The sequence below is a fragment of the Sander lucioperca genome, chromosome 1, assembly GCF_008315115.2.
Source record: "Sander lucioperca isolate FBNREF2018 chromosome 1, SLUC_FBN_1.2, whole genome shotgun sequence".
Lineage (NCBI taxonomy): Eukaryota > Metazoa > Chordata > Actinopteri > Perciformes > Percidae > Sander > Sander lucioperca.
The window spans coordinates 36,463,494-36,486,636 of NC_050173.1; the positions used below are offsets into that span (position 1 = coordinate 36,463,494).

Below are 23,143 nucleotides of genomic sequence, written 5' to 3' on the forward strand. Positions count from 1 at the left end.
GTGCATCCCTAATTTTGCACAAACCAGTGCAGAATCTTTATGCTCATAAAATCAGTTATCATGGCCGCATCAGGGTTATAATCAGGTGTCAAATCATATTGTGTCTTCCTATCTGATTGGATATTGTTTTTATAACATTCATGTCTGTGACGCATTTTGAAGTGAATAGAATAGGCAAATGATGAGCAGAACAGAGGGTTTACCTGTATCATGTGTCCTAAGGCCGGTCCTGTGGCTCAGTAGGTATTTGTGTAGGTTTTTGTGTTTAGTTGGTCAGTCTTTTCCTGGTTCAGACACAGATTGTTTCCTCTTGTCCTTTTGGTGAAGCATTTGTAAAACCCCTGTTGAATGGCATGTGCTTTTTGACATTTCCTCCTGAAGGATTTAATTATGAAAAGATATCCATTTTCCATTTCAATCTCTCCAGCCATGTGATAATGTCTCCCAATCAACCAGTGCATTTGAATTTGCGTAATAAAACGTGATATGTGAGGAAAGCTCATCCCTCTACCTTTGTGCCTTTGCATCAGGGAGATATCTGCTATCTCAACCTCCTGGTGGCTATTTATGGCAGATTTTAGTCCTTGTAACCATTTATGCAAGCAGACGTAAAAGCATAGTTGAAATAGCTGACATTTAACTAAAGTCTTGTTTGATTATGTGAGAAAGGTTTTAATGAGAGACATCAGGCTTGTTTTCCAGTCCCTGTGCATGTCGAACACTCCGCCCATGACCTATCAGGCCTGGTCTCCCAGCCGGTCTTTGATGCCAGCGCAGAGCAATCAGACTAATTGGCCATGGCAACACTGATGAAACATTTCAGAAGGAGAGAAGGAGAAAAACACAGTCTTGGAAAACTGAATCAATATCATTAATCAAAGGCAGCAATCTGCTATTAATGGTGTCTGTTTTCTATTAGGGGCTGAACACAGACGTTAGCCGTGTGCAAGGATGGGGATGGGGATCATCTGGCCGGTGGTGTGACCTGTGTCCTCGGCACGACCAGACATAAAAGTTCATAGCAAAGTATGTAGCAAAGTTCACAGTTCTCATTCCCCCTAAAACAAAACAACACAGCCTCATCTCTATCTCTCAAGGTTACAGTGAATGGTACAACACACACCTGCAGGTGCAACTTCAAAACTGAGGACTGAGAACTTGCACAACAGAGGGGTATGAAATGCAATTTAGTCGCTGTATTTTATGTAACAGGAGGAGGAAGTGTGTGTATGTATATGTATGTGTTTATGTGATTTAGACACAGTAGAAGTGCTGTCTTTGAAGGACAGACGATATGAGTGTCTGTCAGATTCAAAACAGGCGTAATCAGCCTTCCTTTGAGCAAGGCTGTCTGGACAGCTGTTGCTTTTCTGTCTTTCTTTATCAACCAGGTCATTATAAGATGTAACATTTAGTCACAACACTAAGTTGCACTTCACTTGAACCTGCAATAACTGATTTTGTTGGCCACTTGGGGGCAGCAGAAACAAGCTGTGAACACCAACACTGACATATTATCATCTTTTTAGTTGATATGTAAGCAAACAACTGTCTATTTAAACATCCAGCAAATCAGAGTTGTGCTTCTAGCTCTGTTTTTGGTCTCCACCAACTCCTGAGGGAAATACATGACTCTTTAGCTGCTAAATGGTCCACTATATTCACCAGCTAGTTGATAACTTTGTCTGTTGTTGATTCTGGGCAGGTAACAAACAGGATGTTTATCAGAGCTCTTTCGTTAAAAAACAGCTTGCTGCTGCGGCCGAAACTACTCTATTACAGCGATGAGAGTAAACCAAAACAGTAAAGTTGCTGAGCGGAAAATCAATGCAATGAGCTGAAAGAAGCTAAAAAGCTCTGTAGAGCTGAGGTCTGTGGTTCTCTGTGGTTTTATCACTATAAAACAACCCCTTTCACATACAAGAAGTCATATGATCCATAGTATAAAAATATTGATCATAGCAGCTTTAATATGATTTTACTGCACTCACATTGAAAGTAATGATTCACGGATCTAAATGAAAGAGTACCAGGTCTTGTATTAGAGCATGGCAAGGGTGTAAATGAAAAGCCTGACTCATGAACATGAAAGATTCACTGAGCATTGCTCTGAGCCAGGTAACATGAAAGGCCCTTCACAAGCTGGTTGGGACTTTATGAGAGCCCTACAGACCAGTGGCCAAGGCAGCGTGGCCTCCAATCACACATACAGACCATAGTGGCTATCCCATCAGTGGCCGTACATCCACCAGAAAACTGACATTCCTCAAAGACCCTGCTTAACCAAAAAGAACTATGAGAGAACTACCTCAAGTGGAAAGTTTGTTATGCTTATGTGTTGAGGGACTGCAGGGAGAAGTGTCAAGCGTGAAGGGTGTATGGCTGCGGAGGCTAAATAGTTAGGCTGCCGTCCCAGCTCAGAGCTTCAGCGCTGGTGCACTGAGGCAGTGCGTGCCTGTTACTTGCCAGAGGGCGGGAAGAGGGAGTGGGGTACACAGGAGCAGTATTAACCGTACCCCTCCTCCCTCTCACACGCTTTCTCTTTCCCTCTCCTCCCTTTGCAAACCCTGACTTTGATGTAGCGCTGCTGGTTATGCCATATTTTTCTTGGCTATTGAATCCAAATGGAAAATACAATGTAACAAAGTCCTCGTTGCTGCCCAACTGCATAGATTTAACTTTTTATATGACTTTAAAAGATGGAGGAACTATTTGGAGGTGACACTGGCACTCTAATTCCCCCCTAATCCCTAACTCAACACAGAGCTCTTTTGCGAATGAGAAGTCTCTTCCACACTCTATTTAATAAAGGAGCTCCCCTTTGTATGAAGGTAGTGACATCATCACTACAAGACGTGTCCATTATCAGCCACCTGACATGTGGGCAAGTTGAATTTGTTGTCATGGAGATGGAAACACTACTACATATACAATGCATAGCTCTGTCTGCCGGGCAACAACATCCACTGGCAGTGTGATTTTATATTAGTACGACTCTTGCGGCCTGAATTTTACACAAATGCATTCTACATTGGGTTACGTATATCCAACACTATAACTGATGACCAAAGTCTTCTGATGAAGCAAAACTACAGTAGTGCCACTCTTATTAGCCTGAATTCAATCTAAGCCAAAAGTACAACAGTTGCTCATAATTTTAACCTTACATGACTCCAAGAGAATCATGATTTGTACTCAATCAGTTTCCCATCATTTTGACAGTGATTACGTATGCTGTCACAATTATGATAGTCTCTAGAAAAGCATGCTATAGCGCCATTGGGGTCGCTGTAGGTGAAGTCTGCAGTCTGTGGGAGTGAATGTATCTGTGTGCACTGGGAACATCACAGACTGGATGAGGATTTACAGTCACGCTGAGACCCAAAGGACGCCGACTGAGGTTCTGTTTGGACCCACGAGAATCTCTTTCCAGGCAGCTGTCGGTCTGGCCGGTGGCTCCTGACAGCAATGGGACTGTAACACTGGATCCAACACAGGGGAGACAAAGTCAGCTGCCAGGGTTTACATGACACTGCCAATGGAAAGATGGAACGTTTAAAATACATCAGTGGAAAGACCTTCAATGAAACCAGCTTTCCGCTACTGATAAAAGAAGCTGTTGACAAAAAAAGCTCTTTGAGCTGACAAAAACTCATTGATTTATAGCTTTACCAGTACCGTTCAACCAGGTTGACATTTTTGTTTTCTAGTGAAATGTATCAACAACGGTTGGTTAGATTGCCATAATCAGGATTAATTGTATTCACTTTGGTGATTCTGCAAATTTAATATAGCGCCATCATCAGGTCAAAATTTCAATTTGTCCATTTACTTTGTTTTATGACCAAATACCTGCGAAAGTAATTCCCATCAGCCTCAGCTGTACTTTGTGTTTAGTGCTAATTAGCAAATGTTAGCATGCTAACACACTAAACTAAGATGGTGAACATGGTAAACATTATACCTGCTAAACATGCATGTTAGCATTGTAACTGTAAGCATGTTAGCATGTTGACATGTAGCTCAAAGCACGCTGTGCCAGAGCCACTAGCATGTCGGTAGAGTTTTGTTTAATTTCACCATCTCTTTCTTTTTGTGACAAACCTACTTGAATCCACCTGAATAAACTATTTGTTTCCAGGGACAAAAGTCCTAAAATTCAGAGACTGCACCAGATGGAACAATAAGTCACTGTTTATAGTGGCAACAGACAGGTTTTTGTTGGTATTCATTTCCATCATCACAACTGATTACACAGTGTGAACCCTCGGGCGTGATGCAGAATTGTACAAATTGGTAGGACATTTTTTGACAGTATGAGTAACAACTTGCAAGACACATGGTTTATGTATTATTTTCTATTTTTACAAGCAATGTCAGCTAATGAAGTGTTCCTGCTGGCACATGCAGTGATTTGAACAGATTCATTCGGCTGCCTGTCTGTCTGTCTGTCTGTCTGCACTTCAAAGCATGTATGGATCAGATACAGCGACCGGTCCAGGTTACTTGGGGGTGCAGACAAGGTCAACAACATGTGCTATGACTACCAACCAGCCCCCTGCGGCTCCAGACTGCATCTGTTACATTCCTCGCAAAACAGAACAAAACACGGTCATCCCGTTTGTTTTATTAACCCCGAGCATGAAAACACATTAGTGCCTACATCAGGGGGCTTAAAATGCAAAGGTTGTTTCTTTAATGTGGTTTACAACTCTGTGCCACTGTGACTGCATTACTAACTCAATAAGCCCCTTTCCACCGCTATACTCTTTGCTCCTTATACCTGGATCTTTTTTTGTCAGCACCCCCCACATTCATGTATCTTCTTAATCTGTTTTACCTATGCTTTATTTACCCTCCTGTGTGCTCTTCGCTCTCATTACTCCTCAGCCATCTCGTCTTTTTCTCCATCTCCACCCACATTAATTTCTCGCTGTTCTATTTATTCCACTCTCTCCGTCTGCCTCTCTGTCCCTGTGTGTTACATTGGAGCATGGAAACAGATTCCCTTAAGTACCTGCTCTGGAATCTCCTCCGCGATGATAACTCCAGACCCTTTCCATGCAGAACTGGGAAAACAGTCCACCCAAACTCACATTTTCAGACAGGAAAGGAAGAAAAAAAACAAGCCATTAAAGTGTTTTTGCAACCTTTGAAATGTAAATTATTGTCACTGATGGGGTCACCTCTTTGCCCCTAGGCATTCGTCAGAATATTTATGAGCATGTAATCTTGGAATGTGTTCATTTGTGTGTATGGTTCAAATGGGGTGCTCATAAATTACCGTAAGCTACCATAGCAGAAGACAGATGAGCTGTTGTCACCCAGCTTTTCTTTCTGCCACATTACTGCTCTGTCAGAGCTCGGTTCTTTGCGTGATCTGGCTCTAAAGAGTTGCGCACATCTGGTACCAGAGTGCTGACACTTAAATTAACCTCTGTCCTCAGGTGAGTGTGAACTTAGCAGCATGTGAAGAGAGGGGCGAATATCAAGAGCAGGACAGGTAGAAAATAAGATTTATTGATTAATGCCACCTGGATTTTTAATAATCACCTTTCATACAGTATAGGCAATACGTCTTAAAAGTGTTTGTATGCTTAAATAAGTTCCATATCATTAATCCTGACAGGGGCTGACTGATATATCTGTGTGTGTGTGTGTGTGTGTGTGTATATAGGCACAGAGGTGTGTATTCATGACGAAGAGTGACAGACACCCATGGCGGAAGAAGACTGATTTGGTCCCATGTGAACCTGACATTCTTGCGTCAATAGGACTGGATCATCAGAACCAAATGAAGCCTTCCACTGTCTAACTCAGTCTATTCCCTGCTGAACCATCAGTGAGTAATCTGTTTTCTGAGGCAGTATGGGAAAAAAACTAATGTCCACAAATTCGTGTTCTGGTTTTTGCTGTTCTCACTGACTGCTCTGTCTCGACAGAGTTTGATACAAGAAATTCATATCCAGCAGCAAAACATCCAAAGTGGGGTGGGGGCGGTTTGTACTCTGGAAATGTTTCCTTGTGTGTGGTATTGTGTATGTTGTGACTGTGTCTGTGTTTCATGGAAAGACGAGTGTCCTTGGGGGACACTGGAGGCACAATACAAGGCAAACAGCATCTAAACCTGTGAGATGATAGACTTTCCAGCCTTCTGTGTTGAGTTGCTGTACTCTCTCTGTTCCCCAGCCTGTTTGTATCTCACCAATGGCACTTAACAACCACTTCCTTTTCACTCAGCCAAATAACACATATTGATACAACCAATCGTATTTATGGAAAGTCAGCCTGAGGTGATGAAAATGAGTCTAAGTGAAAGGATTGCCTTTTGTTCTCGCTATCTCCGAAGAGAAAAGGGTTATCTCCAGATCAGATTTTCCATGAGGTATTTTCAGTGGCAAAGAGGTGGTTAAGTTTAGACAGAACACAGGCATTGTTTTAGCTTTCAAAAGGGCCCTTGAAAGCGCCAAAGCTGCTACAATTGCCCTTTGATGTTCCACTCCAATATTATAATGTGGTTAGACACAATGTATTATTTTATCACCTGGCAAAAAGCAATTAATCTGTTTGATGACAAGCGCAGAGATCAAGAACAATTATCCTGATGAAATATGTTTTCAGTTCAGATCCTGTCAGCATCCAGGCAATAAAAAGAGCTCCACATAGGTTGTTAAGGCAGCATGTGATACAGAAATCGGCCATGAGTGTGTGACACGCACGCGCCATAATGAAATGCCTTTATTAAAACGCGTATTGCCCTCCTTCGTTGCGTGGATATTGAAATTTCCATGATTGTTGAAGACACACAGGTCTCCACCCTTGAGTAGATGTATTTTCACACATGCTGGGTGAGGTGGCTGCAATTCCTCCCCGCCCTGTCATTGTTTGTTCTGCTGTTAAGTGTGAATATGAGCAGAGGCCAGGCAGAAAATATAGCCTTGTTTAAGGGCTTCTACTGCCCCGCTGAGTGCCGTTTGCTGATGTCACACTAACCCAACAGCTTTCCAGACGTCTGTGGTCCACCGTGTCCATCAGTGGGCTGAGAACCAGACCTTGAGGCTCTGCAGTCTTCCTCAGAGTCAGAACATTTGGCTGTATGACGTAAAAAAAAAAAAATGCAGAAAAGGCATGCATTATTCTCCCTGATTCCAACATGACTTATTCATACTTGCATAATGCACCAAAACAAGTTTCTAGACAGTTCTCAGGGCAATGCATTGGTGTTAATAGGTTAATGGTAGAATGCATTAAGTCTTTTTCTGTGTTGTGTTAAGCTAAATTGCAAATGACGTTTGTGACCATGTTCTGTGCAGTCATAGCTGTGTTTTCTTGTACTGGTCTGTCTCTAATTACTCCTGTACTAATGTCTGATTTTTGCACACATACCTTTTGTCTAAATGTGGGCAACTCAGAACAGTGACTCTTTGATCACCTGGACATACACCAGTGACAATATGTTAAGATGAATGCAGACTTTCCAATGTGCTCCATGTTGACTTCAAATGGATGCACACATTATGGATTCCCCGTCCAGACACTGAAGCATACAGGGAATGAAATAGAAATCCTATCAAACTCAACACTGCATCATCTGGTAGTGTTGCAAAAACAAATAATAGCTCCATTCCTCTTCCTCACACACATACACACACACCTCCCAAATGAATAAGCCTCCAAGTGCTTAGCATCATCAGCATTCCCTGAACCAGCCGCGACTGCAGAGCACAACTGCATGACATTCGAGTCTCAGGGGTCAAATGAAATGCACACTCTAAGTGCCACTTCATCTTCAAGGCATAACAGTGAGAAGCAGCTCAAGAGTGAACTCAAATAACACTGTTTTGTGTCGGCCATTGTGCTCCTCTCGCCAGTAAATACGCCTGCATGGTGGTACATTGTGAACCAGGGTCCTTTCGCACTTTTCTGCAGCCACGCATGACTTCTCCCCAAACGGGTTCTCCTCCAGCCCCTACTGTCTGTTTATGTAGACAACCACCGGGGCGACATGGAATGCACCTCCACCACGCTCCGCTCACACACACACACACACACCTCTGACACGAGGAGTCTGCCTCAACCTGCTGATATGAGCTGTTTGTGTTTTACTTTTACACAGGGGTAAATGTTTTGATTAAAAGGCCGTTACTATTTTGCTAGTCACAATGGCTTTGTAGTGGAGGGGTTTGCTGCCGTGCTGATGGATGGACGGCCGCTCCCTGCCTCCAGTGAGCGGTTGAATGAGAGAGGAGCTGTCATCACCCAGCTGCCGAAACTGTTGCCTGAAGAGAGAGGAATACAGAGGGAGGTTGGGGGGGTCAAAGAGAGCAGAAATTGGATGGAGAGCCAGCGACAGACGATGTGTTGAAGTGGGAGAAGATGTCAGGGAAAAGAGCAGGCCTAGAGAATTAGAGGAGAGAACATGCGTGATGGAAGAGAGGAGGTCAGTATTGGGTGCAGCTCACCTCACACCCCTATCCCAGAAGGCACTGCAGAATGGGAGTCTGCATTACGTAAAGAAGGGAGAGCAGGTGATATAATGTGAAGCACACAAAGCCTGTGATCAACAGTTCTACTGGGCTTTTAGAGTCCACGATTAAATGCTCCAGTGACTCTGGGGTCCCATGACATGATGAAAAGTTTCACAGCATTCAGTAATGGGGAGACTATTACACTAGTTGTTACGCATTGTGTTGGACGGCCACGTCAGAGGATGACGGCATGTCATAAATCTTTAGAACAAAAGGAAGCAGCATCTCTCTGAAGGCATGGAGGAGGAATTAATGGGGTATATTAAAGATGAGAGTCGCACACTCGTAAACAGAGATCAGTGCTGATAGTGACATCAGCCATGTTCGTCTTCCCGGCATAAGATCAGTTTGTTTCTGCTGTTTCTTTTTTTTGTCTTACAAAGACAACTGTGAACCAGAATCAGAATTAGAATCAGAAAAGGATTTATTGCCAAGTAAGTAACACTTACAAGTCTATGTTTAAACAAGTCTAGTTACCGCTCTAATTGGACACCTTGATGTTCACACAAACTCATTTAGCCTCAATCTGCTTTGATGCAGATTTCAAAACTTGCATGGTGGTATGAACACTGCTAATGAGTTCACGTTAAACTAACATTTGACTGTAACCTTATTTATGTTCAAACTTGAGATTCTCTAAAGGGGCAATGGTAAGAAGTGTGTTGTAAGCTGCTCAGATGTCTGTGGCTGCAAGGATGCAAGTTATTGGGCTCACAGTGCCTCCCATTGGTGACTGCTACAAAGTGCATGTGGGGTTGATGCCGTTTTACCCCAAAATGTGTTAAAGTTCATTCAAACTTAACACAGACATAAACTAAAAAGTATTATATGACACACTTAGGTGCTTCTAATTTCCCCCTTTAGTGAGCATAAAGTCTGGGTTTGCCGCTCGCTATATGATCTTTATTGAATTCCTTTATTAACACACTACTGAGAGCCTGTAACAGCAGGGACGATGCAGTACAGCCCAATCCGGCAGGGGAGAGTTCTAGCCCGACCAGGCTCCTCTCCTTAACCTGTCTCTCTTAGTTATGCTGTTATAGTTTTAGACTACCGGGGGACATCCTTGACACACTGAGTTTCTCTCTTCTCTCTCTTTCCATCTGTGTGCATCCTTGTCCCAAAAATGCTTGTTACTAACTGAGCTCTGGGGAGCTTATTCCCTGGAGTCCTTATGTGTTTCTTTTGCCCAGCATGTTTCCTTGGACTAGGGTGGCACCTAAATCATGGTTGCAGCTGTCCCGGTGGTCCTGCTTTGCGCTCTGCTATGCCCTGTTACACCCCGCTACGCTCTGCAGTGCCCTGCTATGCCAGGAACTACTACAACTATTATTTCTGGTCATTGTTCCAGTATCTTTATTGTGACTATTATTGCCATTGTTCATCACAGCCCCAACTGGCACCGTCAGACACCGCCTACCAAGGGCCTGGGTCTGTCCGAGGTTTCTTCCTAAAAGGAGTTTTTCCTCGCCACTGTCGCACTAAATGCTTACTCTTGGGGGAATTACTGGAATTGTTGGGTCCTTGTATGTTATAGAGTGTGGTCTAGACCTACTCTATCTGTAAATTGTCTTGAGATAACTCTTATTATGATTTGATATTGTAAATAAAATAAAATTGAATTGAATTGAATTGCAGAAGTCATTACATGTTTGAATTTGCTGCCCTTATACTATTACTGTTATGTTACACATCTTTACTGGAACCCAGATTAATCCCATAATATAAACAACATGTTAAATGAGTGGGTTTGTAAGCACTCATTTGCTCTTTTCTTTCTACATTTGTCCTTTGATGCATCTTGTTACTGTGTGTTGCTGCAATGCACAAAATGACCCCCTGGTGTCATTTAATTCAGTCCAAGTGTGTAAATTGGGAATGCCAGGGATGAAAGTAACTCAATGCAGAATTATCACATTAAAATCAAATAAGGAACGACCCAAGATGATGTAATTCACAGTGTTTTAATGGAGAAGTTTAACATTAGTCTACTCAAAGAATGTTGATCCAATTTTGCTCTTGGGAGGGCAAAAGTGATGTCTTCTTTGTGTGTGTCTGTGGCCTGCAGAGATTTTGACAAGAATCCAACTGGTTGTGTAACCTACAAATGAAGCACACAGGAGTAAACAAGAGCACCTAATTGAAAAAGTACGGTTAAAGTTAAATCAATCCCTGGTTCAGATCCAGCTGCTGACCTATTTTGCTTGTCATCGCCCATCTCTTTTCCCTCATTTCTTTGTCAACTCTCTGCTGTCCACTATCTAGAAAATACTAGAAAACAAAGTGGTGAGAGTTGTGGTTTGTTCATGCTCCTATACGTTGGACCTGGTTAGACCATATACGTAGATCTCATGTGAGAAGGCTGCACTTGGGAGGCTGGAGCTTTGCGAGCAAGTTGTCCATTAATTGCAGAGTTGATGGTTCAATCCCCAGCTCCTCCTGGCCACATGGCAAAGTATTCCTGAGCAAGACACTGAACCCCAAATTGAAGTGTCTGCTAAATGAGTGTCTCTGTTAGAGCTCCACTGTTGGAAGACTATGCACACATAAAAAAAAAAATATCCATGTGATTTTACATGGAAGGTCATTGCTTTTCTAATTAGAGAAGGTAATACCAGAGCATAAATAGCAAACATAAATCTTTATATTTCTGGGACTATAGGTCAAGTCTGTATGCCAGTGCCATGGAGTAAAATGAACTGCCACCTGTCACCAACACCATGTCTAAGACAAAAGTTTAACACTGACTGGTGGATTCTGGTGGAAACAGAATGCAGATAATTTAGTGCATCAAATGTACCTTTATGTTATAACTTTTGACTTTTAAAACTTGATTTGAGTGTGCTTTATTTTGTTATCTTGTCACGCAGGACCCTAAAACTAAAGCAGCTAAATGGAATTCAGCCATCATTCATTTTAATATACTACCTGTAGCCTACTCGTTTTCACAGTGGTGTGTCTAAATGTAATCTGTAAGAAGGTGTAATTTAGACTCTTAACTGTCTGAAAATGTGATAGTTATAATGCATCTTATTATATTTCTTAGTTCAGTTAAAACATCAGGGATGATAATGGGGAAAATTGTTTTTTTTGTTCTAATAAATGCAACACAATTTTGCCATAGTTTGCTCTGCTTGGTTTCCTACAATTTAGCCTTGTGTAAGCTTAGTAAGTGTACTTTAAAAGTAAACATATTACATTAATATTTGTATTACTATAATACTGTAATAAATGATTTATCATTTATAATCAAATACCAGTACACTGGTCTGGTTCCTGGAGCTCGGTGAATCGCTCGCCGATATCATTGATGGATAAATCCCAGGAATGGTAGTCGAGCGCAGATCAGAACAGAGGTTAGCAGATGGAGTATGGCTCTCTCCAGAGGTTTGAGATGCTGTCAAAGGGTTTTCTCCTGGATACCTGTTCTTATTATAACCTCCGTAGTGTTGTGGTCATACTACGCCTACGTCTTTGAGCTATGTCTTTGTAAGTATGAGAAACTGAGTCCGCTTGTTGTGATTTTTTTTACCATTTAACTGGAGACATCGCAGATTGGCGCACAGCAGTGTTGACACAAATAACGATAACGTTAGAGACAGAGCTAGCACAGGCGGAAGTGGTTTAGGGTGTGTGCTCTTATTTGGTTAACGTGAAATTTAGCTCTCTTTTTTTTAAGGCAGATCATTTTTAAATTCCTCATTGCCACTAAGAGGTTACTATTAACTCTGTGTTCATACAAAGTCTGGCTATTGTTGTGCCTCCTAGCTAAAACCTGTCAATCTGGCTAGTCGTGTTAGCCTGTTCCTCTTAAATAATCAAACTAGTGTTAGTGCTAACAGTTAGCTACAATGTTACTAGTCTCTGCTACCCGGCTTGTGTTTATGCCATATTCTTGTTTTTACAGTTACGCTCACCAACGCACTGGAAAAAGGTGAGTTACCCACACATTTGTGTGCTACAAGCAGTGTGCGCTACACATTAAGTTCATTGTACTGTATGTTGTTTCGTAAACTATTGTGCCTATGTTTTGTGCTTTCAGTGGCCTATCTACTGATATTTCATGTTTGTTTTGTGATGTTCTCATGGACCTACTGGAAGTCCATATTTACTCCTCCTGCATCACCATGCAAAAAGGTATCCTGAACTGTTAAACATGAACATCATGTTATTGATTTGTTGTACCATGTATAAAGTCTGTAATATAAAACAAATTGGGTGTTGATCATGATGCATGCTTGTTGCTCTAGTTTCAGCTGTCATACTCAGACAAGCAAAGATACGAGATGGAAGAGAGGCCAGATGCTCAAAAACAAATCCTTGTTGAAATTGCAAAGAAACTGCCCATCTTTAGTCGAGCTCAATCTGGAGGTAAATTGTCCTGTCAAGTCATTTATATTTTTACTCTGCAATGATATGATTCCATATGGAGTTATTAACATAGTTGCCATATCTGAAAACCACAGGAGTAACAAGGCAGGTACATTAGCCACAGTCTGTCATCTTGCACATAAGCTGTGTGCGTTGAACAGAAGTAGGCTAGTGCCATTAACTTTGTGTGTGCACCTGAGCATCCCCATCCAGATTAATCAGCCAATGCATCAACTTCATTAGTGCTGATGGCTAAGACTAAGTTCTAAGCTACAGGAAGTAAGTGAAGGGTAAGCTCAGCTCAAATGTCGCTATTCAACTGGCCATCCCGTTGTCTCTAGCTATCAGATTTTGCGACCGCTGCCAGGTACTGAAGCCTGACCGCTGTCACCACTGCTCGGTTTGTGAAACGTAAGTCACTCTTTCCTCCTCAATCCATTTATCTAGAGAGATTGCCCTTGGCAAGGAGATATTTGTTGGCCTTGGACTGTTGTGATAATTAGAAGGTGTTGCTTTGTTGGCACAGTATCTGTCAGAGAGAATATTCTAATGATCAATCAGAGCAGAAATTTACCGAAAGAAATCGGACTGCTGTCAGAAGGCATGTAAAGAAGGTTGTATTAAAAGTTGGAGTTTTATAACGGTTATAAGGTGTTTACTGCTTTAACATAGCTGCCATACTGTTAAAACGATATGCAGAAACAAAATGTGTTTTTCTTTTAAAGATGTGTCTTGAAGATGGACCATCACTGTCCCTGGTAAGTAGTCATTTTAGCCTGCATTTCTGTTTGGAGGAATGTATGCATACATTTAGCTCTGACACCTGCATTTCTTTTTTTTAGGGTAAACAACTGTGTGGGCTTTTCCAACTACAAGTTTTTCCTGCTTTTCCTCTCCTACTCCATGCTGTACTGTGTATTCATTGCAGCAACAGTCTTTCAGTATTTCCTCAAATTCTGGGTGGTGAGTGTCATTAGTTTAAATTATCACTCATGCTCAACATCACCAATGGTGTCATATGAAGACATTTTAGTTGCACAACATAGTCAGCACTGTTGCAATTCCACAAGAACAGAACTAAACCCAGTGTCATGAGTCCTACTGCCCACCATTTTCTCTCAAGTTTCTCGTTCTCCGGTTTCTCTCTTCCAGGGGGACTTGCCAAATGGGCCCGCAAAGTTCCATGTCCTCTTCCTCATGTTTGTGGCGCTCATGTTCTTTGTCAGTCTCATGTTCCTCTTTGGCTACCACTGTTGGTTGGTGGCCAAGAACCGATCCACTTTAGGTGAGGATTTACATATTTAACGGAGAACCTCTTAGATTCTGCTCATGAAGCTGCTCTCTTATTATGTGGAGAATTGAAAACCTATTTGGATTGTTTTTCCTTTTCTAGAGGCCTTTTCAGCTCCAGTTTTTGTCAGTGGACCAGACAGAAATGGCTTCAATGTCGGCATACTCAGTAACCTACAGCAGGTATTTGGAGAGGATCGGAGGCTGTGGTTCATCCCTGTTTTCACAAGGTGAGTGTGTTGTCAAGAGACAGCAAGTTAAGATGCATAATAAGCTGGTTCTCCTCCTCTTGCTCATTTTTCAGTGGTGCTGCTTATTTTGCGTTTGTAATGCAGTTCTTTTCAAATTTGCTCTACAAAATAATTTTGGTTAGCAGTAAACACTATTAAAATACTGACCCAGAGAACAACAATGCCATACAACAGAAATGTAATAGTAATTGAAATAGTCAATAATATAATAAATATGGATAGTTGATATGAACAATATAAAGTTGACTGCAGGATACAGAGTTGTTTTACATGTAGCAGCGTTGGAGCTAATGACTGAAATGTAGAATGAGGGATTGGATCAGTGGCTGGAAAGAGGTAATGGCCATGGTTCCTTAACTAACTTCCATCTTCTTTTGTGCACTGTACACGTCAGCCAAGGGAATGGCCACTACTTCCCCTTGAAGAATCGGAGTTCTGAATCCCACAACCCTTTATTAGCTAATGAGGACATGTGGGAGGAGTCAGATGATGGCTCTGAGGAGGGAAGCTTGGGTGAGTCGCTTTAATTTCATCATATGCATATTTATACTTCCACATGTTCTTTGGAGTTCCTAGAATACAAACTGCTTTTCAGTATCTTAAAACTGGAATCAGTAACTTTCTGCGTTGTGTGCAAGTTTAAAAATGAGGCTGCATTTGCAATGTCACTTGTTACACATGTCTCAGTAGCAGAGTCTGAAGTGTGTCTAACCTCTGTAAATGAGAGATTTTTTTTTAGTGTTTCACAAAATAACACCTTGTCCAAGAAATATGGATTTCAAACTCTTGATAAACTACTATGGGTTGAATTGGTACAACCAGAAAAAAATTAATTTGAATATGTGCTCTGAATTTGTTTTTATTCTGTTTGTCTTGCCTCTCAGTGCTTCTATAGATACTGTGGTTGTATTTGCAAGCAAAAGTCTCCCCCAAGTACCACAATGTTAACAGGATGTGAAAGCTTTCTTAAAAAGAGTTTAATGTAAAGTGTAAATGTTAACAAGTCTCTTGAGCTGCCTAATGTCCCACCATAAGCACCAACATCTTAATAGCATAACTAGTCCTGCTAATGAGGTTATTAAGCTACAGTGCATAATGCATTACCAAACCAAAGTAGTTGCACTTGTCTTAGCGTTATTATTATCACTGCTAATCTTGAAGCACTAATTGAAAGTATGAATATAATTGTAGTTTTCCCTGCTGTCCAAACCCACTGATGTATCTGCCACATTTAGAAAGTACTACTGACTAATTGTAATGCAACAATGATGCCTTAGTTGTTAGCAAAATATGTTTCTAATCTTCAGTAGCATATTAAAATAGAATTATTACACCATTACACACACTTTGTCACTTTGCAAGAAAAAGGTTCAGAGATGTGATCTTCACAGTGAAAAGAAAACAAATGCGTTTGTGTTCAAACTTGTGTGTTCAAATTCAGTAATCAGGGGTCCGTTTCAGAATGCAGGTTTAGTGAAAACTCTGAGTTTGTTAACCCTGAGATGAGGGAAACTCTGGGTTTTCTGTTTCAGAAAGGGAGGTTAATCTAACCTGAGAGGGAGGGGTAACTCCAGCCCGTTTCAGGAAGAGAGGTAACTTAACCTCAGAGTCAGTTACTATGGTAACTGAGCCTGTGAACCTAACCTGGTCGGGAGCAGGTTTTCTTCAATAAACCTCGAGTTTCTCTCAGTCTCCCCCCTCTGACACAGCGCTCTTTCATTTCCTCATTCATTCATTCAGTCTGTATCAGGCGCATATTAGCGCAGTTTGTTATCTGCATGAATAAAAAAAACAGTGTTGGTTTATTAACCATGTTAGGCAGACTATAAAACGTTTTTGTTCCGAACATGACATTTCCTCGTGTCGACGATCCCGTTGATGAAGAAGCTGTATTACTTCGCAGGGAGTTAAACATATGTCAGGAGATGATATTGAGGCCCCGACTATAGATGTATTTCCATATAACTAGCGGTATCGTTTTTCTTCCCAGTCTATCAGTTATGTAGCCTAAATAACCTTATCCGTCCTCATATCACTAACGTCACCCATCGTGGACATGCTCTACATCCCAGCACATTCTTTGTGTCGCATTATGTTTTTTTGCAAACGGCAGTTTTCTTTACAAAATTGTTGATGCGGAGCATATTAGTAAAGCTGCATAGCAAAGCGCCGTCAGAAGAATGTGACTCGCTCTGAAACGTGTTTTAAAAGATTAGAGTTCCCTGAAAACAAACCAGTAAGAGACATTAAAAAGAAATAAATGATTGTAATTCTGTTAATGATGGTGCTGCAACCTCAGAATGGTAGTAGTAGTTTCCTTTTTCTCCCGCAGGATTGCACCTAAATTAAATTATAGGTGTAGCATACTACCATTCCAGTTTTCACCAGTAATATTATAGGTTACCTGTGATTAAATATGAAATTAATACACTATATTAGAGCTTACGCATTGACTCAAGCATCAATTTTCTCCCACACCAATTCTCGCTATTTTAAAGCAGCCGTTGTTTTTTTTTTTTTTTTTTTTTTAACTAAATACGTGTTCAAACCTTCAAACTCGCTGTTTGTGTGCATAAGTATTTCCGCCGACCCCTTTGTTTGTGGTTGTTACCATGGTGAATCGTAGTATCATGGCTCCATTCATGCTGCCTTTTTATTGTGGTGGTGCACTCGCTTAGCTCTGAGTCAACCTACTCCGAGTTGATTGAACTAACTCAAATCAGCTGTTCTGGAACCGAAAACTCAGAGTTTCCCATCTCAGGGTAAATCAACTCAGAGATCAGGGTTAGACCTAGAGTTTGTTAAACCTCCTTCCTGAAACGGACCCCTGGAGGCACCAATCTCCCACTGCACAACAGTTTGCTGTGTTTAGATTCCAACCATACTATTCTGCTACCACCTAGTGGTCATATGCAACATAATAACTACTGTCTGAGCTGAATCAGTTACAACAAACGGTGTTCCAACAAATAATGCACAGTGAAATTTCTTTTTTTCTCTTTCTTTCATTCCAGTTGAGGACCAAGACCCGTCTGTTACCATTGAGATGGAAGAATAGTAACCAAATGTAAGGACAATCTACACTGGTACAGAGGATGTAGATTAATATTGCACACACTGTGTACCACAAGGCAAATGCTTTCCAAATCATGTGGATGTTCAGTCACTCTGAAAGAAAATTCTGAATGGGGCCAAACGTGTGGATTAAAACCTGCATTAGAATGACGTTGGATTATAATGATGAATAGAGGAACTCAACGGACAACTAGTAGCATCACCTTTACTCATGGACAACAGTATCAGCTTGATTTAGAAAAAACTTGTCAAATGTTACCTTGCACACAAAAAGACTGCTATACTAAACTGCTATTTACCATGGGTCGTGTGTGTGTGTGTATATATATATATATATATATATATATATATAGTTGTTCATTTTATGGCACTGGCCTCTGGGGGATTATAAATTACTGTTAATTGGGAAGCTTCTGTCTGGCACTGTACTACTTATATGCCTCTGTTTTATTGTCGGGCCGCGATTTTACAGTGTTGAACCTTTCAGAGCTCGGTCTGTGCAGGGTGATTTCTAAATTTACACCCATAATGCTCCAGAGGTCTCTTGTAGTGATTCACTTGTCTGGCCTCTACCAGTTTGGGTCTTGCAGCATATTAACATAATATTTTACTTTTTTCAATGAACATAAGCATATTATAACACCCGACTTAACCTCCGCCTTATTATTAATATATTCATTCTTGTGTTTTGGGAGAGGATTTCTCCTAAGAATGTATCCAGCCCCCTGCTTGTGAAAGACCGTGCCATCATTTTGGGCACCAATTTACGAAAGAGCCTCTCATATTATGTTTTAATAGAGTACTTCAGCATTAGTATTGAGTTAAAATGCCATTAGTAATGTCTAATCAGACTGGTGACAGTAATAAAAACACAACTAGTATATTTTTTGTAGTTAGGGTTAGGTTTTTTGGTTCAAAATTAATGCTGAAATCTCAACCAGAGTATTATGGCAAACTTAATATAGTGTTTATTCTTTTTCAGTGGAGTCATTTCCTGAATATACTGAATATCATGACTTTAGTGATGTTATCCACATAGCTGATATCAAATGCAGTGAACAGTTGGATTGTAAAGTCTGGGATGAGCATAAAAAAAAAAGATTATTACAATCTTGTTTTCTACCATATCAGCCATCCCTAGCCTAGCAGCATGATGACACTTCTGTGTGGATGCAATGTAAAAGGAAAGTGAAGTGACATTAGCTTTCATCATAGGCACACAATCATTCATAGGAGAGGACAAAGGTTCTTCTATGTCTGTTTTCACTTTTGATCTTTTAAACATGCAGATAACTGTACATACATATAATATATATATATATATATATATATATATATATATATATAATGACTGATCCTCATCCACTGGTTGGTAGAGGTCAGCGATCTTCTGCAATATGCTGTTCTAAATTTTTTTCTACCTGTGTTTATGTATTTGGACATTTTTAATACCAATGAAACAGATTCTCCTTATTGTGACTGTTTTATTTCTGGACTTGTGTATTTAGCCAATGTACTTAGTTATGAAAACGGTTTCTGTAATTGAGTACACCAATTTAGTTAGTACGAGTACAAAGTTGGGCCTTTATCAAACCTTGATGCTGTTTGATATTGACACTTTAACTTGCTTCATCAGATCTGTTTTTCTACCATGTTGGGAAAGCCAAATCAAATGCTGCTCATGTCTGAGAAATACATAAGTAATTTATTAGTTCAAACTGTCTTTTTTTTAATCCAAGGTATGATTCAGTATTTGGAAGCATGTATAAAACATCAGAAAAAATGTGGATGTTGAGTGTTTCGTGTAGTCTGGTGTCTATTTACTGTTATAATCTTCATCTTTTTTCCTGTGTATTGAGTTTACTGAATCATAACTGCTGCAGTGAGTGTCTGTATAATTTGCTCCATCATGTGATACTTAAAATAAACTATCAAAGCGATGTGCTTTTATCAAATAGTAGGATTATTATAACAGTTTTGTTTGATATAGAGTTCAATATTGCTCGAGCACATACAGTATGGTCCCTTTTGAGTTGTCTTTGGAGTATGTTATGTGGCACTTCCCTTTTATTAACACCACCACCAAAAGTACTGATACTGTTTGCTGTTCTGTCTTTTAACAAATATAAATTATTTATTTTCCATCAGTTGTAACATGCAAAATAAAGTGATCCAAGTGGAACTCTTTATATGGTTCAGTGCTGTTTTCTTTCTTTAGCACGAGTTTACACAGCAACATCAACAAAAACATAAATACAATTGATCAGATTAATCATTTTGTATCAGTTTAGGGACTTTGGAGATTAGGTAGCAGCATTTGGCATAACAAGGAGAACATGAGACGCATTCAAATTAACAAGACATGAATACTCAAAACAATTTGCAGGTCATGCTCCTCCGGTTGTCCTCTGTTTAGTCAGTGCCAAAGTACCTCTGTCCAAAATGTGTCGGAGCTACTGGATGGACCTCTGTGGTCAAGATGGTGATATCGGGGAACTCCTGGATTATAGATTTGGCTCCTAGGAGAAAAGTAAAAAGCTATTACACTTTGGATGAAGTGTTTAAAGGTATCCTAAGATATCCATCATCTTCACTGCTGCTGTTAACAATTAGCAAAAATAAGGGGCGAAAGCAACCTGAGAAACTAAAAGGTAAAATTAGACTTATTTCCTATGACGTTGCCATGCGTTAATTTGTCCCCAGAGGATGAATCCTGCCTTCGGTGATCCCATTGACTTTTCATTTAATGCTGCACTGCATTGCCAATCGTTTTCAACTTGCCCAACACAGAAGTTCTTGACAGGGTACCTAAAAAACTACTAACCAAATTCCTGTCAGCCTCAGTTGAACTATGCTGAGCCTAACTACTGTTGAGGCTGACAGAGTACAATTAAAACAAAGGGCCGTTGAGCCTCGGTACTTTATGATGTGGGGAGTCCAGTTCAATACATTTCAAAAAATGCTGGAAACACACGTCATAAAGAACCAAGCCAATTGCCGAAAATTAGTTGGCCCACAGCTGGCAGTATGGCGCATACAAGCACGCACACACACATACAAAAGGTCGACACCTATTTTAAGCCTTTTGACAGATGCAGAAGAACAAAAGGCCCAAGACGGTTCCAAAACCATTTTCAAACACAGATTTGCATTTAGTGTTATGGACTAAAGATAAATTCATTTTTATTTAAGTATAAATGAAATTACTCATAATGGACAGTGTGCTAATTCCTAGCATGTTGACACACTAACATAGTCCTCTCAACATGTTGCCCTTAGTGTTAACTTGACCTTCAGATTCCAATATTTCATGTGTTAAAGTGGAAATTTTGGCTCAATGATGGCACTAGAAGAAAGGTGAAGGGGTTAAAAAAAACAAAAATTATTTTCTGGAAAACCATGAATACGCACATTAAATGTCATGGCAATCTGGCTAGTAGTTGATGAAGAGAAAACGACTGTTATAAGACCAATTTACCCAATACGTTCCAGTATTACGTTTAAATCTTTAAATTTAAAATATTTTCCAGGACAAACCTATTTCTGGTCCAATTTAAAAAATAATCTGCTGCTTAGTTCACTCCATTGTTGTAAAACCATTGTTGGTTGACTGATGATCAGCGGTGTCACTGAACAGCATTGTGGTTGCCAGCAGTGTATTGTATGAAGACAACGATACATCAGCAACAGGAGTGGAGAGGAGATTGGAGAATAAAGTGTGTGATCTGGTGATGAGCTGCAGTTGCGGTGAAGTGGCTGTGGTGGTATACCGTGAGGCGTGGAGAACAGGCTGAGGAGGATAATATGTCTGGGCTGGACTCCGTGCTCTATCAGCACCCTCACCGCCTCAATCACAGTGTTCCCGGTACCTGCAGACACAGACCATTTAAGGTTTGAAATTTGTCTCACATTCAAATGTTTAAAAAATGTCACTTTATTTACAGAAAAGAAAATGTGTTAATATAAAACTTGGTTAGTAATGCAACATAATTTTGTATTTATTTAAAAAGGGCTATTATTTGACTATTTGCATAAGGTTAACATCTGAAAAAGGTACTGAGCTGTGTGCTGATCGTTCGTATGTATCAGTTTAACCATATGTTCCATCACTGTGACATAATAAAAACATACATTCAAACTGGCTTGGTCCCCATCATATTTTTCTTTAAAAAACAGAGCAGAAAAATGCTGCTTTGTGACATTGGGAAACCAGGGCTATTAAGATACTATTTTTGTTGGCCCTCATTATGCTATTCAGCAGCTTGGTGGCTATCTCCCAGGCAGTGTATAATTTCCCCCATGAGAGCTATAATTATCAGAACAGTGCAAATGGGCCGGTATGATGTGGAAATGCAGACTTGGCGCTGAAGGTCAACTCAAGGGAGTTTTCTCAAAATGAATAAATACATAAAACCTTTTTTTTTACATTTGCACAAAAATGGACATCTCTTGACATTTGCATGCTGCTAAGGGCGGTAAACCGGAGTCATCAGGAAGATAAACTGTGCTCAGCCCTGTGTTACTTACTAAGGATGGGGTACATGAGCAGCACTTTTCTTCTGTACACATCTGGAGGGAACTTGGCATAGTAGACCTTGGCTTTCTGTGTCTCCTCATCACTCTGGATGAGGATCTTGCCAATGCGTATGGAGCGGCAGCAGTCCCGCAGACCCTGCTCCATGGCCTCACCTGTGGGGGAACACACAGAACACATTGTGTTGTGTTGTATAATTACATTAACATCCACAGAACACACCAGACTCACCATATAAAAAGAGAAGTATTAAAAAGGTACAGTAGCCTGGATGTGCCAATCTGAAGAACAAATGTGCTAAAATTGCTGCTTTTCTGGGATGCTGTTGTGTCACTGAAAAATAGAACGGCATTGTATACTGACACATTGATAAGCCTCAACCCACGAGGACGTGTGTCAAGATCCCACTGTTGTGTTGACTAGACAGGAAATGTGTTTTGACTCGCATCCTACGCTGCCGATGTGTGTTGCCTTTAAGAAGTAGTTTATGAGCTACACTATGTGTCCAACAAGCCTACATTTCACATTTTCTGCCCGAACATTACTGTCAAACAAGGATAATATAAGGTTTGCAAAAACTGCTTTGGGTTTTGCGTTTCACAGCGATAAGACTCATTAAATTTGACGAAGAAAGAAAGTGAGAGCCGCTGACTGCGATGCCTTCAGAGAACATGTTCAGCAAAGTACAGAATGGCCCCATGTAACACGGTTCTATTATATTATTTAGTATTAAAATGATCAGTCAATTTCTTTGAGAGAAAAGTACTGACTGCTGATAAAAAAGTGAATGATCCAGAGCACACAATAGCCTGACCTGATGAATAGGTGCAGAATAGACTGTCCAGCACGAGGGCACAGTCGGCACAAATCACATATGCATGGAAGACGTGACACATGCCCTTACAAAGGAGGTATTCTAGTTTGGTAGATGTGCTATGGCAGGTTTAACTTACCACTCCTCATTATGCTGACTCCACAGTTGCCTCTTTCAAACTTGACACCTTCATACTTGTACCCTGAGGGGCAAAATGAAGTAGGAACATTCACAAATGTAGCTGCTCTGAACAAGTCCACTATACATGCTGGAGGTAAAA

General features: G+C 40.6%; 2 protein-coding genes and 1 long non-coding RNA gene across 3 annotated transcripts in view; 2 read left to right on the forward strand and 1 right to left on the reverse strand.

The window, feature by feature from the left end:
* Positions 1-11,833: 11,833 nt before the first annotated feature.
* Positions 11,834-17,662, forward strand: zdhhc15b (zinc finger DHHC-type palmitoyltransferase 15b). Its single transcript, XM_031319264.2, has 11 exons — positions 11,834-12,017; positions 12,436-12,462; positions 12,571-12,665; positions 12,779-12,899; positions 13,241-13,310; positions 13,625-13,657; positions 13,742-13,862; positions 14,052-14,184; positions 14,293-14,419; positions 14,835-14,953; positions 17,455-17,662. Exons 1-11 carry the CDS (start codon positions 11,900-11,902, stop codon positions 17,496-17,498), a joined length of 1,008 nt encoding a protein of 335 aa, XP_031175124.1. The 5' UTR covers positions 11,834-11,899; the 3' UTR covers positions 17,499-17,662.
* Positions 17,663-17,854: 192 nt separating this feature from the next.
* LOC118495474 lies at positions 17,855-19,702 on the forward strand. Its single transcript, XR_004897912.1, has 2 exons — positions 17,855-18,256; positions 18,538-19,702. It is a non-coding gene; the product is annotated as an uncharacterized LOC118495474 (long non-coding RNA).
* The window catches only part of uprt (uracil phosphoribosyltransferase (FUR1) homolog (S. cerevisiae)), a 5,123-nt gene continuing 1,226 nt past the window's right edge, over positions 19,247-23,143 (reverse strand). Inside the window, exons 4-7 of the mRNA XM_031319265.2 lie at positions 23,003-23,065; positions 22,043-22,204; positions 21,286-21,384; positions 19,247-20,034 (exon numbers count right to left, since the gene is read on the reverse strand). Of these exons, the coding sequence (XP_031175125.1) occupies positions 19,928-20,034; positions 21,286-21,384; positions 22,043-22,204; positions 23,003-23,065 (431 nt within the window). The 3' untranslated portion in view covers positions 19,247-19,927. The remainder of the gene's footprint in view (positions 20,035-21,285; positions 21,385-22,042; positions 22,205-23,002; positions 23,066-23,143) is intronic.

Excerpts from the sequence above, each read along its gene's own strand:
- zdhhc15b (XM_031319264.2), top strand. The coding sequence starts at position 11,900 with ATGGCTCTCTCCAGAGGTTTGAGATGCTGTCAAAGGGTTTTCTCCTGG. Across the intron at positions 12,018-12,435 it reads CGTCTTTGAGCTATGTCTTT|TTACGCTCACCAACGCACTG; the intron begins GTAAGTATGAGA and ends TTGTTTTTACAG. Across the intron at positions 13,658-13,741 it reads ATGGACCATCACTGTCCCTG|GGTAAACAACTGTGTGGGCT; the intron begins GTAAGTAGTCAT and ends TCTTTTTTTTAG.